This window comes from Callithrix jacchus, chromosome 1 (genome assembly GCF_049354715.1).
Source record: "Callithrix jacchus isolate 240 chromosome 1, calJac240_pri, whole genome shotgun sequence".
Classification (NCBI taxonomy): Eukaryota; Metazoa; Chordata; class Mammalia; order Primates; family Cebidae; genus Callithrix; species Callithrix jacchus.
Genome location: NC_133502.1, coordinates 17,042,999 through 17,062,989, shown reverse-complemented (window position 1 = coordinate 17,062,989; position 19,991 = coordinate 17,042,999). Strand labels below are relative to the sequence as shown.

Below are 19,991 nucleotides of genomic sequence, written 5' to 3'. Positions count from 1 at the left end.
TATCATCAATTGTTAAAAAAAAAAAAAGACATCACTTCACAGATTCACAGGTATTTAAGAAATAATAAAGGCTTTGAATTATATTTTGACTGTAAGATCGTAACTGCTGAATCAATTAGAAGATGCATCCTGAATCAGAAATGTTGAACTGTGTTGGAGCAGGGTAGAATGTGTTTTAGAATTGATGAAATACGATAAAATGGTCCTGGGTTGGTAAACTCAACTTTTGGGTCTCGTGAAAGGCTAACCTTCAGGGGAACGGTAGAGAAAAGGAAGGTAGCAGTGCACTAGCATTAAATAGTTAAGTAGGTAAACAGTGCTGGGAGAAGATTTGGCCCAAAAGGGGAACAATAGAGCCATACCTGCATTGCACACTCTGCCTTCGGCAGGACTCAGGGGCAACTTTAATGTCTCCACTGGCACACGTGCAAATTCATTATGGTGGTTCTTCTAGTTTCATAGTGAATCAGGGGCAGATATTTTTTGCAGATATGAATAGCAAATATTGGTACAGTGAGAATCTACATAGAGAGGGACTTCCATTGTTTTATGAAAGGGCTTTAATAGTAGTCTGTAGAAGCTGCAGGGGAGGCAGACACAAAAAAAGAAAAGACCGAAGCTGTCTGCCTGGGGATATCAGAGAAGTCCTGAAGAAAGAGGAACGTGAAACGATGCCTTGAAGGATGAGTAAGTGTGGTCTGTGGCAGGGGTGATGGGAAATAGAAGTAAGGAATTTCATGGAGAGAGGAAAGGAAGATGTTGAGACACAACTGCGTGGAACAGCGCGATACATGCCGAGCTCAGAGTTGTCGGAAGTAGCAGATGGGCTGTGCACAGGAGGCAGCTGGAGAGGAGTTTGTGAAGCCAGACCTGGCTGCATGGCAGGCCCTGCATGGAGTTCTGAGTTCGCTCTGTGGTCAGTAAAGATGCATGGTAGATTTTACTCTGAGAGTTACAATCTGATTTGTGTTTGAGTAGTTCACTTTGGAGGTACCATGCTGGATGCACAGCTGGAGAGAGAAACTGAAGCAGAAATTTCTTCCGGCAAGGAATGTCTTTAACTATTTTTGTTGAAGGAATGCATTTGTTTTAAGGATTTCCCATCTTTTATACTATTCCCCGAGCTTGAAGCTGTCTGCCAATCAATTCCCATTCCCCAGCAACTATCTTCTAATTGCCTCCTTAATTCATCTTCCTAGAAGCATTCTCACTCACCAAATCCCTGGAGGTGAAAAGAAACCATGTGGATAATATATGTCTGTGTTGTTGCAGAGCACCTCATGTATAGCAGACCGTGAATTCCTCAGACCATTCTTAGTTGTCTATTTCACATCTGGCAATAGACACAAGCAAAAGTAGCACACATCCTTTAAGCACTGTTGAAGTAATATATAATAATGCTAAGACATAGTGACAGATGGGCTCTGGAAACTTGGGACAATAAATCCTGTGCTCATGAAACTATACCAGTGCCTATCATTTTGTCACTGCAAAATATATTCCTATAAATGCATTTCCTTTTTCTGCTGGTTTAATACTTGCATGATATGTTGTTACTTTCTTACACCTTATAATTGATTGGCAGTCTTCAAGTGTTTACCTTTATAAAAATAGACACATACAGCTTTTGAAGCACTCATGTCCTCAGCCACTCTTTGCTCAGGCACTCTTTGCTCTCCATTTCTTGTTGATGAAACAAACAAATTAAAACCTTTTCTTCATATTGAAGGTGTTAAAATGTCTGAATACCACTGGGCATTAATGTGTGTTAGGTTCTGGTTGCATATTTTAGAAGCAGGTTGCAAATATTATAACTTGAGCCTTAATACAGTAGAATTTTAAAGGATCTGGACATGCTTATAAGCATAATCAAGGCAACTTTGACCACTATGGCTAGGGCTTCTAAAGATAATTTGATAAATGTGCCAGATAAAAAACATAATCCAAGATTGTATTTCAAAGTATCAGATTTCAAAGACTGTCTTCTACTTATCTAAAAGTATTATAAACTTATTGTGCCTTAGCGATTATTGATAATGATTAATATGAAAGCAATTTTAAATCCTACCAATTCAAGTGTATTTATAATTTCACAAGGTAATGTACAAAATGTGTAAACCGTAACCCTACTTGCATAGCATGTTTAGTTCTGCTTATGCAAACTATTCTAATCCAGAAAGTCATAATCTCATAATCTCATCTGTGCTCTTTTAGGGTTGCAAAGGAGCCAGAATAGAAGCAATACAAATAGTTTCAGTGAATAGATGGATGGATGGATGCATTCATTAAGAAATATTAATTGACTTCTTGCTGTATACATTGTAATTTACAGAGGCTCTTTGTCTATGACATGGTTCATGTGCCTATCTCATCATTCATTTAATATCTGCTATATGTCACCCACTGTACTAGGTGCTGGAAATAGAACCTTAAATTATCCCACTTAAAGTCTCAGGGTGTTACTCATCTTCAGAACACACATTTACCATGAGGGGTAGACTTTTTTTCTAATGTAACATAAGAGAATACGTTCAAAGATTTAAGTAGGAAACTCAAACTTCACCATCAGATCCAATAAGTTGGAGAGACCAAATATAAATTCATGAAACAACCAATATGGATTACAAAAGAGTATTCTACAAGTAACACAATGTGCACATTATTTATATACACGAGCTGAGTTGTCAGTTGCTGCCTGATGCCTGAGTTAAGGTGGTCAGAGTAGGCTGTGTAGTCAGATCACTCTGGAAGAAAAGGTTGGCACAGACTTGACAGAATTTTTCAGGAAGATGGACAGCATGAAAAACAATGAACATTAAAAAGCCAAAGATTTATTTTAAATGAAAAAACGCTGAGTTTTGCTGGCCTTTGTATCTTGGGTCTTTATAACTCTGCTTGTGAAAGGCTTTTATGAATATTGAATGACTCTTGGAAACATGAGCCAAAAAATAACATGTAAAACTTATGCCCAGAAGATTGTTTCCATATTTTACTGGAAAAGTAAAAAGAGGCCAATTCTGATTGAACACTGCATACCATCTAGCATGTGGTGAGCTTGTTGGTGACACGTGAATGCCACTATATTTTTCTGAAAAGTCCAAGGCAGAAAATATTTCAAACAAAGCAATTAAATTACTTCCTATGAAAAAAAAAAGTTTTCTATTTTACTTAGTAGAAGTTTTGCTAAGCCAGTTTTTATAACCGAGGTCATTTGAAATTTAAATGTTTGTATGCTTCTAATTTCTGATCACCACTGGTGCTTCTGAAATGATTTAAAATAATTCATTCTTTTATATCATTTGAAATGTAGTGTGGGCCAGTTTTACAACATTAATTTCTTTAGCAAACAAATCAGAAACAAAAATTCAGTCCCATTCATTATTGATAGCTTTCTATTCTGAATTGGTGAGAGCCAAATTTTTAAGTTTAAATTTATGTTTGCCAACTGGAAAAGTGATTTTGTTAAAGGTAAAATGTCCAACTTTAAAAATTTTTTTGAAAAGCTATTTTTAAAAATTTACCATGCAAGCATTAGTCCAAAAACATATCAGAATACATTATGAAAAGCATGTCTCTCCTCCACCTTTGGCTCCTGGCCACTTACTTGCTCACCTCCCTCCCCACAACACAAAGGGAAATGTCATTGTTTATCCCCATTTGTTAACATTTTGAATAAACCTCAATGTAGTAGTGAGCTCTCATTTTATTTTCCACTGAGTTAATTCATTTCTAAAGCAAATTTTGAGCAATTAAAAAGAGGCTAATTATAGTGCTACTACATATAACATTTTTAATGACAAAAATGAAATAAAATAGTAATGCTGTTTCTAAAAAATACCATATAAATTCATCCTATTTGGGTGCCTGTGTACTCAATGATCTATAAGAACTCTTTTCCTGCCTAGCATTTACTCTTCAATTGCTCCAATTTTAACATGGTTCTCTGCTGAGTTCCATAAAATTTCAATTTTCAGTTTTGGAATTCTTTGCATTTTGTTATTCTAAAGGCATTTTTAAATTTCCATGTTATTAAAACATACATTCTAATGTCAGAATAGATTTCTTATTCAAAAATGAAAGTGGTTCATTTTTATCTTTCTTTTGCATATACAATCTCAATTAAAATTAGGGTCAGTATATGTTTTCCTTGAAAATTAAGACAAGCTGCTGCTCCTTTGATTTTTTTCTTGTCTTGAATTCTATTTTTACTGCAATGTGGTCCAGGAGAATGGCTGTTTTGATTTCAGTTCTTTTGCATTTTCTGAGAGGTGTTTTATGTCTGATTAAGTGCTGATTTTAGAATATGTGCTGTGTGACAATGATAAAAAATATGTGTGTGTATGCATATATATACATACACATATATATAGTGAAAAGTTCTGTAAATGTCTGTCAGATCCCTTTGACCCAGGTCTGAGTTTAGGTTCTGAAAATCTTTGTCCCCCCCACCATGATCTAATACTGTCAGGTAATGAAATCTCCCATTGTTATTGTGCAGAACTGTAAGTCTCTTTGAACATTTAGAAAAACTTGCTTAATAAATTTCAGTGTTCCTGTGTAAAGTGCATATATATTTAGGATAACTAGGTCTTTTTTATTGTAATTTAAGTTTTGGGATACATGTGAAGAACTTGCAAATTTATTACATAGATATACACAAGCCATGGTGGTTTGCTGCACCCATCAACCTGTCATCTACATTAGGTATTTCTCCTAATGTTACCCCTCCCCAGCACCCAACCCCCCAACAGAGCCCCAGTGTATGATGTTCTCCTCCCTGTGTCCATGTGTTCTCATTGTTCAACTTCCACTTATGAGTGAAGACATGCAGTGTTTGATTTTCTGTTCCTGTGTTAGTTTGCCGACAATGATGGCTTCCAGCTTTTTCTATATCCCTGCAAAGGACATGAACTCATCTTTTTTATGGCTGCATAGTATTCCATGGTATATATGTGCCACATTTTCTTTATCCAGTCTAACATTGATGGGCATTTGGGTTGGCTCCAAGTATTTGCTATTGTGAATAGTGCTGTAATAAACACACTTGTGCTTGTGTCTTTATAGCAAAATGATTTACAATCCTTTGGATATATACCCAGTAATGGGATTGCTGGGTCAAATAATACTTCTGGTTCAAGATCCTTGAGAAATAGCCACAGTGTCTTCCACAATGGTTGAACTAATTTACACTCCCACCAACAGTGTAAAAGTGTTCCTATTTCTCCACATCCTCTCCAGCATCTGTTGTTTCCTGACTTTTTAATGATTGCCATTCTAACTGGTGTAAGATGGTATGTCATTGTGGTTTTGATTTGCATTTCCTTAATGACCAATGATGATGAGCGTCTTTTCTTCTTCACTTTTTAATCAGCTTGAAGTAAATGGCTGTTTAATTTTCCCGCTGGCAGTGCTGGACCTAGCAGCTTTAAAGGCCTTCCTGTTGACCACGGTGTGCTCTTGGTTCTTGTAGGCAGAGAGCTGGTTTAGGACCGAGGTAGCATAATTGGAAGAGTGGCTTCTAGTTCTTTAAGTGTTAGAATTTGTGTGGCTGAGAGAAGAAATAGTGATATTTTCTCTTTGCATAAATTAAATATTTTCCATGCGAAGTTCTGCAGTTGCTTGTCTTTCGTAAATTATTTTTCTTATAAGTTATAATACTTAAAATGCTAAACTTTTGAAAGTCTGTTTAATTACAATACAAAACTTGTGGATAGCTTTTATTGAATTAACCTTTGACATTTTCCTCCACAGATTTTTCTTTAAAATATTTGTTTTGCCTAATGATGCCATGTAAAATTTATTTTTAGGGGGACAGTTCCTATGTGAAAGATCGCTGGTGTGTTTTTGATGGATTTATGGTCTTTTGCCTTTGGGTTTCTTTGGTGCTACAGGTAATTAAATATTTTTTGAATTACAACGGTTATTCTCCAAAATGGGAACGATTTTGCATTAAAAGTCTAAATAGAAATATTAAAGAGTATACATCAAATGTGATTGTGTAATTGCCTACAATATTATGTTTATTTTATTTTTTAACAGATGTGATTAATCTGTTTACTCTGATGTATCTGAAATTTGAAAAATTATTTTTAATTGATACATAATTCTTGTATGTGTTTATAGGGTAGTAAGTGATATTTTGATGCATGTATATAAGGTGTAATGATCAAATCTGCATAATTGACATTTCTGTTACCTCAAACATTTTATTGATAGAAAAGTCAATAGCTGTAATATCTTAATTATTATCAGTTACATTCGTGAATTTTTTCTCAATCAGAAATGGAAATCAATACTATAGAAAACTGTTACTTATTCATCAGATATAAATATATTCACTGAAATGAAGGAAACAATGTGGAGTCATAATTCTGTATTTGCAAATAAAAAATTGAACTTAAAAATTTAAATTCTGGTCTTCACATATGTGGGTAGGTATTAGCCAACATAAAAGACTGTATTTCAAAAATTAAATGTTTTATTATAAGAGATGGGAAACATACATTAAAAAGGCTTACAGGAGAGATTTGATTGGAAAATAAGTAGAATTAATTTTCATGCATTTATTCAGACATGATTTCACCTTTTAATTCAACTAAAGTTACTATATATTTTGATTTAATCTGTTTTTATTTGATTGTGGTAAAAATGCCTAACAGGAGATTTACTATTTTAAACAATTTTAAGTGCACAATGAATTATTGTTAACTATAGCTGCAATGTTGTACAGGTCTCTGGAGTTTATTCATCAATTCTTCATTTAAAAATTCAGAATTCAAAAGTTCACAGTCCATTCTGCCAACCCATCATAGTTTTTGTTGGTATGCTTTCCTTTCTTAATTTTGTAAAGTTCACCTCTCCCACAATTTAATTTCTTCACTCATATAATTTTTTAATCAGCTTTCTCAGGTTGAATTGTTTCTCGTATTAATGTGTTTTTTTCCATTTAATAACTATTGTGTGTTTGACACACATTTCTATTTATTATTTTGCCTCTATTAGTAAATAGTGCAATTCTTTTTTCATTTTTTAACCCTTTCTTCATTACTTTATTTTCTAGAGACTCAAAAGCCTCAACCAAAGAACATTATTAATGAGAAAGACAGCATACTTATTTTCTATTCTAAGTTGGAATTAAAAACTGTTTTAATGAATGAGATGGGAAATGAACAGCATTAATGATGTTCTCATTAGTTTATGTATTTGTTTCTGTTAAGATAGCTATAGCTTCAAAATATACTCAAAAAGAAGTGGATTTTGGTGGAAAACAACGTAGGGCTAAATTCAGAGTAGAGGTGTACATCCTTATGCTGCTAATATCTGTATATTCCACTATGATAAGCAATGCTAAGGGAAAATAACCACCTCATTTACGCATCCTGTAATTTGTAGGTGTTTGAAATTGCTGATATAGTTGATCAGATGTCACCTTGGGGCATGTTGCGGATTCCACGACCACTAATTATGATCCGGGCATTCCGGATTTATTTCCGATTTGAACTGCCAAGGACCAGAATTACAAATATTTTAAAGTAAGCACTGCTTTACAATAAGTTAAGAAGAAAAGTTTATGAAGTTTTTTGTAAGTTTTGTACATTTTACTTCCTTTTCTTTTTTCTAGGCGATCAGGAGAACAGATATGGAGTGTTTCCATTTTCCTACTTTTCTTTCTACTTCTTTATGGAATTTTAGGAGTTCAAATGTTTGGAACATTTACTTATCACTGTGTAGTAAATGACACAAAACCAGGGTAAGTTTATACATTAGCTGCATTTTAATCTAGCTGATTAACAAAGATATCCCTGTAATTTTAATGAAGATAACCTCTGTGTCAGATTTTACAAACAGTGTTGATGTACTCTGTGTTCTATGTCTCTGCTTTCTCACTCTTGTTTTGTCCAATTTTTAAAGACAAGTATTCAAAACAACACAGATTGGAAAATGTAAGCTGGTGGGAAAGTACATTAAGCAAACGCAAAGTGTACATTTAGAAACCTTTCTCAGCGTGGCAAAATGGGGAGTGTGCTATCGCAATAAACCTGAAGCTTCACTGAGAAAGCTTTTCATGATATTAAAGTGAGTTACATGTTAGGAAAAAAACTCATTTTTATTATTATTAACTTTGGTCATCATTCCCTAAAATAGTTTCCTAAATGATTATAACATTGTTTCTAGACAAAACACTGTTATCTGTTGCATTTGTTTGTTGCAGAGATGGTGGGTAAGATAGAATGTATGTACTAAGGCCGGCCACGGTGGCTCAAGCCTGTAATGCCAGCACTTTGGGAGGCCGAGGCGGGTGGATCACGAGGTCAAGAGATCGAGACCATCCTGGTCAACATGTTGAAACCCCGTCTCTACTAAAAATACAAAAAAAAAAAATATTAGCTGGGCATGGTGGCGCGTGCCTGTAATCCCAGCTATTCAGGAAGCTGAGGCAGGAGAATTGCCTGAACCCAGGAGGCGGAGGTTGCGGTGAGCTGAGATCGCGCCATTGCACACCAGCCTGGGTAACAAGAGAGAAACTCCATCTCAAAAAAAAAAAAAAAAGAATGTATGTACTTTAATTACCTATTACGTATTATGCAATAGGGCACCTGCCTGTTCTACTTGGCGGGTCATTGTTAATATACAACTCAAGGGGTGTGATGGCAGACGAGAGCAGAGTGGGATGTTGGCCCCTGGGTATTCCAGAACTTCCCCATTAGGTGTTGGCTAGATACAGAGTTTACAGTTCCAAGCATGACCCAGAAGTGCAACAGATATAACTATGCCAGATTTCGGGGCAGCAGGGATTGGGGATAACACAATTGATTTTACACTTTGTATTCAGATCTCCATGTAGGACTTATTCTTCATTTATCTATGAACAAAGAACTCATCCATAAATCACAAAAAAATCTTGATTCAAATCATAGTAGATTTAAAGCACTTTATTAAGTTTAAAAAGAGACTGTAAGCAGCCATTCATCTTCAAAATATTTTTAATGTATCCATGTCTACTTGCAAACCAATTGGATATATAAGGATCATTGAGTTTAAAGATATTAAAAAGGTTATGTTGTTTTATCTGCACTTGGAGCATTTTTTTCATTAAGTCTATGTAATTGTATATATACAAAGTAGATAAACTACAAGTATGTGAATATCTCTGTGAGTATAGACGTCAAAGTTAGCTCAATTCCAACACTTTATTATGTGAGTTCGCATAAATTATTCAGGTTACTCCTCAGTGAAGTGGATTAATAACAGGACATACTTTCTAGAGGCATCAGGAAGAGTAAATGAGGGAATGAATGTGAAGACAAGCAGTGACCACACGTAGTAAAGGCCCTCACTGATTGCTAGCTGTCATTACTTCGTTGTCATAAAGAGATATGTAAATATACTTATATGCTGAGGTGGTAGTTATAAGTGTGTCCTCCAAAAGAGAGTTAACATGGTTAAAAAAAACACTCAAGAGCAATAAAGAAGACCAAATTTTAAACTTGTAAGAATGTGACAGGAAAGCGTCTATGACTAATTCATGGCTATGTTATTTTACTGACAAAGTGAATAAGTTAATTCTGAGTTTATTTCAAATTTACAATGATCATTTAATTATTAGTTTCTCCCAGAAAGAAATTTAATCATTGAATTTCTAACTCATGCACAAAAACTAAAAGTGAATTTGTTTGCTGTCACTCCACCACAAAGAATGTAAACTTTGAAAGGGTAGAGATTTTGTTTCCATGTGTCTTTGGACCAGGAGGCATACGCAAGTTTCTAAGAAAATATGAATGAATGCAGTAACTTCAAAAAATTAGTATAATTTCACTGCTTCAATGTTAAACAGTAAAGCATTACCTATTAGTCAATCCCTTAATTAATTTTATTTTATTTTTATTTAGAAGGTATATGCATACATCTCATACCTACTTAGAAATTTACCTTAGGGGGCCAGTCTTGGTGGCTTACACCTGTAATCCCTGCACTTTGGGAGGCAGAGGCGGGTGGATCACGTGAGATCAGAAGCTCCACACCAGCCTGCCCAATATGGGGAGACCCCGTCTCTACTAAAAGTACAAAAATTAGATGGGTGTGATGGCAGGCACCTGTAATCCCAGCTACTCAGGAAGCTGAGACAGGAGAATTGCTTGAACCTGGGAGGCGGAGGTTGCAGTGACCTGAAATCACACCACTGTACTCCAGCCTGGGCCACAGAGCAAGACTTCATCTCAAAAAACAAAAGAAATTTACTTTAGATTCACATAAGTATGGGCAGATACCATGCCTTCTTTGATTATGTATAGTTTATATTGAATTAAATATCTCGTTTTTTGTTAGTTTTAATATAATTTTTATTTTTGCATAAGGTGAGTGAATAATCCACTCAAAAATATTTTAAAGAAAAATACTATTACTACTAACCCCACTCCCACTCTCCATTATTATTGTTCAAAATAGCCTTGGAAAATAACTTGTTGACCATTTTCTGGACATATTATAATTTTCCCCTATGGCTGAAATTATGTCTCTATTTTAACCACTTTATTGAGATCTTGGTGAATATAAAAATCTTTACATATTTATTGTATATGTCTTGATAGAACTATTTTATTTTCTGTCAAAATTAAATCTAGAGAGTAAGTTATCACATTTGTTATTCTACTTCCTGAAAATTATGTTCCTTCTCAAATTAATTTGTGTGTTTCTTATGAGGGAGGGGTCAAGATGTAGTCTTAACTTAGTGGTTGGAGTGAACATTGGTACTTTAGGAGAAGCTCCCAGTATTTGCATTAAGTATGATGTGAACTGTCGGGTTTTCAAAGAGAGGAAGATACCTATAAGTCCTCAGTGCTAAGAGTTTTTCATCATTAATGTATGTTGAGTTTTATCCAGTGCTTTTCCCTTTTATTCTATTAATGTACTCTGTTACATGATTGATTTTTTAAATAGAAACCAATCTTGCATTTCTAGTATATTGCTAATTTGGTCATATTGTATTCCTCTTTGCGCCTTGTAAGATTAGTTTCTGTTACAAATTATTGCATCTTTGTTCACAAGGAGCATTATTTTTAGGTTTTTTTAAAATCAAAATATCTTTACAAGGTTTTGAAATCAGAGTAATACTGTTCTCATAAAACAAGAAGAGCATGTTTTCTTCTTTATTTTTCAAAAGAGTTAATATAAGATTCACATTCTTTCTTTCTTAAATGTTTGATAGAATTCATGAGTGAAACTCAGGGCCTGAAATTTTCTTTCTGAGAACGTTTTTCATTACAAATTAAAGGTATTCAACATATAGGGCTAAGGAGCTGTTATCTTTCCTGTTCTGTTACATTGGTAAATTTTGCTTTTCAAAGATCTTACCTATTTTTATCGATTGTCGATATTGCGCAATGTTTATACAAATGCCCTCTGATTATCTTTTAAACAACGGATTATGTTTTAAGCATCTGTAGAATAGTGATAATAAGCAACATTTTGTTCCTGACATTGATAATTTGTATTTTTCTCTCCATTTTTTGTCTTCTCAATTGTACTAATCTTTTCACACACACACAAGAAACTTTGCCCTAGTTAATTCTTCCTATTGTTAGTCTTTTTCATGTTGATTTTTTATCTTCATTATTTACTTATTTCCACATTTAGTTTTTGTTTTCTTTTTCATATTTCATTAAATGAAGTTATTTAGAGATCTTTTAACATTTCTGTTTTAAAATGCAGTGATTTAAAAATATAATTTTCACCTAAGAAACTGTTTTAGCTGCATTTCCAAAACAGTTGTATTTTTGTTATTATTCAATATAAATATCTTCTAGTATCATATGTGATTTCTCCTTTTACTCATGCATTATTTAGAAGTATATTTTTAGAAAAATTAGATTTTCTAAAAATGTTATTTGTGTGCATAATTTTATCCTGTTGTGGTCAGACAATAGTCTCTGTGAAATTTCAACCTTTTGAAATTCATTAGGAATCATTTTAAGGACCAGTATATGGTCTAAATTGATTAAAATTTTATGAGAATTTGAAAACATTGTGAAGTCTGCAGTTTTTGAGTATAATACCTATAAATGTCACCAAAGCTCTCAATTGTATTAATCTTTTCCTACACACACAGGTGTTCTAGGCATTTGCATCCTTCTAGGTATTTGTTCTAGGTATTTCTATCCTCGGTTTTTAAAATCAGGGTTGTTCTATTAATTGCTGAGAGAGCACTATGCAATTCTCTAAACATGACAAAAGTTTTCAATCTCTCTTATTTTTGTCAGTTTTTGCTTTATATAATTTGCAACTCTAATTAGGTGCATAAAGTGTCATTCAGATGGGCTGAGCTTTTTATCATGATGAATTTGCATTTTTTTCCTAATTAGCCTCTGGATGCTAGGGTACATGATGGGTCAAGAACATGACCTTTCAGATTTTTCAATAACAATAACTCTAAAATAATTTATTTTTATTTAATCACCTTTTATCTTTTTAACCAATTGGTTTTTTTCCACAATTACTTAAATGTAGACCATTCCTGGATTGACAATAAAAGGGACCGATAAAAGGACAAATTCTCACTTAGTTTTCAAGTATGGGATGCGCAATCCTGAGCCCAGCCTGGTGGTGATGAAACTAAGCCCACTGCTAAGCATGTAAACAAAGAAGAAATTCATCAGTAAGAGAGTCTGGACCAACTGGCCACATGCCCTAATCAGCAACTCTCATTCCGCTGCCAAAACCTTGGAGATTTTGTGTGTTTCTTAAATAAGTGAAGTGAATCAAGTGGTGTTTACCAAATGTATTTTGTCCTCTACATCAGTGCCTGGCATACAGCATTAATGATAAGAAGCAGTCAACGCCCATACACTATTTTTTGGGAATGGAGGATGGTACAAATATTACAACTTTACAACAAATATTACAACTCCTTCAAAACACAGTTTGGCAGTTTCTGTTTAATAAAAAAAAAAAAAAAACCTGACCAGGCTGGGTGCAGTGGTGCATGCCTGTAATCACAGCACTTTGGAAGACTGAGGTGGGGGTATCACTTGAGCCCAGGAGTTCAAGGCTAAAGTGAGCTATGATTGCTTCACTGCATTCAGCCTGGGTGATAGAGTGAGACCCTGTCTCTCAGAAAAGAAAAGAAAAGAAAAAAGTTGAACAGGTACTTGCTATATCTCTTATTCCACTCTAGGTATTTAACCAAAAGAATAAAAATGTATGTTCATACGAAGATTTCCACATGAATGCCCACAGCAACTTAATTTCTAATACTCCAAACTGGTAGCAACCCAAATTTCCATCAGTAGATAGATATATAAACAAATGATGGTATATCCATATAATAATTATTGTTTAATAATAAAAATAATGAACTAGTGATATATATAGCATCTTGGATGAATCTCAAAATAATTATGACTACCAAATAAAGACAGATGAAAAAAGATGATTCCATTTACATAAAATTCTAGAAAATGCAAACTTATCTTTAATAATAGAAAAGAAATCAGCAGTTGCCTAGTGATAAGTGTTGGTATGGAAATAAGAAACCTTTGGGGTTTATTGATATGTACATTATCTCGACTGTGGTTCTGTACATGTGTCAAAACTTATCCAATTGCATGCTTTTGTATGTGCAGTTTATTTTATGTCAGGTATGCCTACTAAAACTGCTTAAGACATCTCAGTGTGAAGTAGAAATCTAATTTTTCATATGGTTAAGCAATTCTGCCGGCACTATTTATTGTGTACTATTACCCACTGAGTTCAGTTTCACCTGTCTCATCCACTAATTCCCTGTCTATACGTGGATCTGTTACTATGGGGCTCTATTGTGCTTCGCTGGTCTATTTGACTATCTCCTTACCAATATCACACTCTGAAAGTCTTTTGCATTATCATCTGGCTTTATGCATGGGGTCATATTTCCAGCTTTTAGCTTTACATGGGCTCAAGACCCTGTCTTCTGCCTCATGTGAGCATTAAACCCTAGCTCTTTGATACAGATACCTAGCTCCCATTTATAAAACTATTGTGTAACTCATGTTCCTTCTGTTCCTACTCATTTACTGCCTTCCTTCTTAGGTTTTGACATTTTTGAATGTATTTGTCTTTATTGTCAGCCCAAATGTGGTGTTTTAAATGCTATCTATTTGTTTTTAGTGGAAGGAGCTGAATTTGATGTAGTCCATCTTACCAGAACTAGGACTCACACTCATAGCTATTTGTTTTTTCCTATTTGTCTCTTAGATCCTTGAGGACATGTATGGGAAAGGGGAAGAAGATAATATGTTATATTCATCTCATTATCCTTACTACCTAGTATCGTAACATAGAATAAATAATTAGTAACTATTTATTGAAGGCATGGCTGACAACATATTATATTTAGACAGATAATATTAACATAATGACAAATTCATAAAGAAGATAAAATTTAAAAAACACAGAAAAAAGTAAGTTGCTAAAAGCAGGAAAGGAGAAATGGCTAAAAAACAGAAAAAATTTCAAGCAGAAAGAAGCAGTGAATTAGTTCATATACAGAGTAGGAAAATTGAAGCAAGCGGCGAGGAAGGGATTTGACTGCGTGGGTGAGGGGAGAGACAAACGCGTGGAAGGAAATCTGTAGGTAGTTTTTTTTTTGGTGCATGTAGGCTGTAGAATATGCCTAGATTGTTCTATGAGTGAATATGAAAATGGAAAAAGATACTGTGTGGGTTGGAGACAATAGATGTGGAGATGAAGAACATGGGAAATCTTCTAGATAAGAACGCAGCTGTGTAGTAACTGTGGTGGGTACAGAAGGCTGGCTTCAAATTACCATTTTATTAAAACCAAGTCAGAATGTGAGAGTTATAATACTTGCATTTACAAGTTTTATAACTCTCACATTCTGACTTGATTTTAATAAATGCAGCTAGAAGATCAGGCATTATGCTGGCAAATCAAAGCTAATATTGGCACATGAATTATCACAGAAATTGAGAAGAGGTACCCAAATGTCTTTGGAACTCATGACCCTGGAGTTGCTTCAATAAGTATTCTTTGCTAGTTCCATACCAAGAAAAGAATGATATTGAAAAAACGCTTTAAAACATGACATGCCTTATGATCTAAATATTAGCTCCAGCTCATTACTTTATCCTAAAAATAAAGTTCACCATGAAAAATTTCATAAATGTTGACAGAATGTTTAGTACCTGAAACATAGTTATTATGGTGAAGTATCTGTATTTTCTCTTTCCCTTATGTGTAAAATCTGCCTAGTAGTACACACACACACACACACACACACACACGTTTTGTCTTATTTTTACGTGACTCTTTGTTTACTGAGAAGAAAATGCCTGTCTAGCCAGCAAGGTAGTAATGTTGCTCATAATCACAATTGTTACGGCTTTGATGATTCATTTCAGGAATCTGTCAGTTGTATCTTTTTTTTTTTTTTTTGACCAACTCTTGCTCTGTCACTCAGGCTGGAGTGCAATGGTGCAATCTGAGCTCACTGAAACCTCTGCCTCCCAGGTTCAAGCAATTCTCCTACCTCAACCCCCCAAGTAGCTGGGACTACAGGCATGCACCACCACACCTGGTTAATTTTTGTATTTTTAGTAGAGACAGGGTTTCACCACGTTGGCCAGGCTGGTCTCAAACTCCTGACCCCAAGAGATCCACCTGCCTCAGCCTCCCAAAGTGCTGAGATTACAGGCCTGAGCCACTGTGCCCAGCCTTATTTTTTTTTTAATTTTCGGTTCAGTATTGCTGCATTTTAAAGCCCGACACATAAGCAGAAAAACTGTCAGCATCATTTTACCATTACTATTAGCCCAGACATAAATTTAACTTTACTCTCAGAGACTCAAGAAATATCCAAACTCAAAATAAAACAGACAATTTTAATTGGTTTTTTAAAAAATTAACTTTTTTGTTTCCTTTTGTAGCCTCTATACTGTGACTTTTAAAAAGAAAAAAAAAAAAGGGCTAAGCGTGGTGGCTCATGCCTTTAATCCCAGCACTTAGGGAGGCCCAGGCAGGTGGATCACGAGGTCAGGAGTTTGAGATAAGTCTGGCCAATATGGTGAAACCCCGTCTCTACTAAAAAATACAAAAATTAGCCAGGCGTGGTGGCACACACCTGTAGTCCCAGCTTCTCGGGAGGCTGAGGAAGGAGAATTGCTGGAACCTGGGAGGCGGGGGTTACAGTGAGCAGAGATCACACCACTGCACTCACAACAGAGCCAGACTCCAGCTCAAAAAACAAAAACAGAAAAAAGAAATTCTGTCATTTGGAACAACAGGAATAACGAGACATTATGCTAAGTGAAATAAGCCAGCACAGAAAGATGAATACTGCATGATCTCGCTCATATGTGGAATCCAAAGAAGTTAATTCGTTGAAGTAGAGAGGAGAATGGTGGTTACCAGGGGCAGTGGCGGGAAGGAGACGGGGCGCAAGGGAATGAGGAGTTGCTGATCAAAGGGTGCAAAGTTTCAGCCAGGCGGAAGGAATTAAGTTTTGAGTTACATTGCACAGCAGGGTGACAATGGTCAATAATAATGCCTTATATATTTCAACATAACTAAGAAAGTAAATTTCAAATGTATCATCACAAAAAATGTTAAGTGACATGATGGATATGTTCATTAGCCTGATTTAGTCATTATGTCTTGTATACATGTATCAAAGCATCACATCCTGCTCCATTAATGTAATACAATTATGATTTGTCAATTAAAAACAATATTGTTTTAAAAATTTATTATACACATCTGAGTCACATGGTAAGCTACGGTTTGATGGCTGTGGATTTAGCAATCAGTGTTGCCAGATACTGCCATGACCTTGTTTCTCTTAAACATTTAAGAGAAATCATTAACAATTGTTACAAGTGCTGTCTAATTGATTTGCATGAATTATAGCCTAATCATGACAGAGCTTTCAGACCAGAAACTTGCATATCTTGGGTTTCACACCTGACCTCTAGAACTGATTCTGTTTAATATGTGAGGCAAACAAAATAAATAAGAAGCAGCACAATATATGAAGCTTTGCTTTTAAATGGCAAAAATTTTCTCCGTTCTTGTAAGGCCCAATAGAAGGGAATCTTAGCTATGTCCTCAGTAGCAGTACTAGTAAAGCTTTAGCTTCTTCTCTGTTAATGAATGGTCACCTAAGGCAATTATGAAAAGAGTAATGAGATTTGACTAAGCAAAGCAGTTCATTTCCTAAAGAAAGCTGAGAAGAGCAGTGGCCTGTAGCAGTAACAGGTGCTGCAAAATACCAACTATGATGGCAGAAATCTCCCCAAAGCTGGAAGAGGAACATGTAAAAATGAGCTGGTAGGCTCAACAGAAAAGATGAAGACTTACCTGACACATCATCATTCCCGAGAAAGAAGGAAAATGTATTCATAGGTCAGTATCAAATAATGAAATCTTATTTCCAAGAGTGAAATAATTAGAAAAACTTTAAGGTAAGTAAATGTAACTATTAAATATATAAAAGTTTAATATAGAGAGAGCAGGATTTGAATAGGAACTTAGGAAAATATTTGTGACGGCTGGACCACTAACTTTAAGCCCAGACATAGGATGATCACATATTACAGATACCCAGGACAACCTTGGTTTATCCCTGCTGTTTCAAAGTAATCCCTAACAGCCTCTTATTCTAAGGAATCTCAATATAGACAATGCATTTTATGGTCACTTTGCCCTGGGAAAGTTTATGGAACTTGATGTTTTATAAATATCACTAAGAATTGAACTAGAGATAATATAAAGTTGGATTTTTGGCAGTTTGCTCTTGCTGATCCAAATAAATTTTAAGTTTCTTCAAATACATTAAAAATTATTAACTAAAGTAAAATTTACTTGCCAAGAATACCTGATAAATAAAGGTACTTGGCAAATAAGTGAAATACTGTCTTATAAATTTTGTTGACAAAGAGTTTTTTCATGGAATACTATGCGGCCATGAGAAAGAATGTGACTATGTTTTTTGTAGCAATATGAATGAAGCTGGAGGCCGTTTTCTGAAGCAAACTAACACAGGAACAGAAAACCAAATACTGCATGTTCTCACTTATGAATGAGAGCTGAACATTGAGTACATACAGACGCAAAGAAGGGAAGAACAGACACTGGGGCCTGCTTGAGGGTGGAGGGTGAGAGGAAGGTGAGGACTGAAAAACTACCTATTGGGTACTATGCTTATTACTGGAGTGACAAAACAATCTGTGCCCCACACCCCCTCGACACACAGTTTGCCTGTATAATAAACCTACACATGTAAGCCTAAAGCTAAAAGAAAAAAACAAATAGAAACATACTGGAATGTAGAACATTAAGTTTTAATATCTAAGGATCTTATCCAGGGACAGTTTTGTAGAGTATGTAATATCATAATTGCCCCAAATTCATGCAATGGTCTATGATGTCTTCTTGATTCATATATATTTGTTTATTTACATATGTTTATTGGTTGGTGTATATATTTTTGGAGTACGTGTGATATTTCGATACATTCTTATAATGCATAATAATCAAATCAGGTCAATTGGCGTATCTATCACCTGGAATATTTTTCTTAATACTGGGAACACTTGAATTATTCTCTACTAGCTATTTTGAAATATATAGTAGATTATTGTTTACTATAGTGACCCTACTGATTTATCCAACATTGGTCTTATTCCTTTTATCTTACTGTATTTTTGTAGCCATTCACTAACCTCTCTTTATCCAACCCTGCCCTTTACCCTTCCCCTTCTCTGGTAACCATGAATCCACCCTCTATCTTCATAAGATCCACTTACTTAGGGCCTAAATATGAGTAAGATCATGTGATATTTGTCTATGCTTGGCTTATTTCTTTTTACACAATGACTCCAATTCCATCCACGCTGTGGCAAATGACAGGATTTCTCTCATTTTTATGGCTGAATTACCATAAAACACATTGTGTGTGGGTGCATATACACATACCACATTCTCTTCCTTCATTCAGTTGGTGGGCAGTTGGTTGCTTCCATATTTTGGCTATTTTGAATACTGCTGCAGTCAACAAGTGAATGCAGCTGTCTCTTCAATAGATAAATTTCTTCCCTTTTGGATATATACCCAGTAGTGAAATTGCTGGATCATGTGGGAGTTCCATGTTTAGTTTTTTTCGGTCCATACTGTTTTTCACAGTGGCTGTCATAATTTCCATTCCCACCAACAGTGTATGAGGGTTTCTGTTTCTCTGCATCCTCACCAGCATTCATTCTCTCTTGAAACTACACTCGAGAGCTGCTCCTATTTGGCCATCTTGGAACTGCCTCCTATTCTTTTTTATAAAAGCCCTTTTAACTGGAGTGACATAAGATTTCACTCTAGTTTTTCTTTGCATTTCCCTGATGATTAGTGATGTTAGCTATTTTTATATACCCATTTGCCACTTGCATGTCTTCTTTTGAGAAATGTCTATTCAAATTTTTTGCCCATTTCTTAATCAGTTCATTAGATTTTTTCCCATTGAGTTATTTTAGTTTTATATATTCTAGTTATTAATCCCTTGTCAGTTGAATAGTTTGAAGACATTTTCCTTTATTCTGTGGGTTGTCACTTCAATTTGTTGATTGTTTCCTTTGCTGTGTAGAAGTTTTGAGCTTGATGCAATTCCATTTATCTATTTTTGCTTTAATGCCTGTGCTTTTCAGATTTTGCCCCAAAAAAATATTTACCCAGACCAGTGTGCTGGAGCATTTACCCAATGTTTTCTTCTAGGAGTTTTATGGATTCAGTTCTTAGATTTAAGTCTTTAATCCTTTTTTATTTGATTTCATACAATGAGAGGTAGAAGCATAATTTCATTCTGCATATGGATATCCAGTTTTTCCAGCACCATTTGTTGAAGAGACTGTCCTTTCCCTAATGTTCTTGACATCTTTGTCAAGAATGAATTGGCTGTAAAAGCATGTATTTATTTCTGGGTTCTCTGTTTTGTTCCATTGGGATATTTCTCATTT

General features: G+C 34.9%; 1 protein-coding gene across 11 annotated transcripts in view; it reads left to right on the top strand.

The window, feature by feature from the left end:
• Window positions 1-19,991, top strand: part of NALCN (sodium leak channel, non-selective) — a 388,832-nt gene that overhangs the window by 32,573 nt on the left and 336,268 nt on the right. For all 11 annotated transcript variants that reach the window (XM_078347271.1, XM_054246818.2, XM_054246767.2 and 8 more), the window contains 3 exons: window positions 5,808-5,891; window positions 7,393-7,532; window positions 7,622-7,750. In XM_078347271.1, coding sequence (XP_078203397.1) covers window positions 5,808-5,891; window positions 7,393-7,532; window positions 7,622-7,750 — 353 coding nt within the window. The remainder of the gene's footprint in view (window positions 1-5,807; window positions 5,892-7,392; window positions 7,533-7,621; window positions 7,751-19,991) is intronic.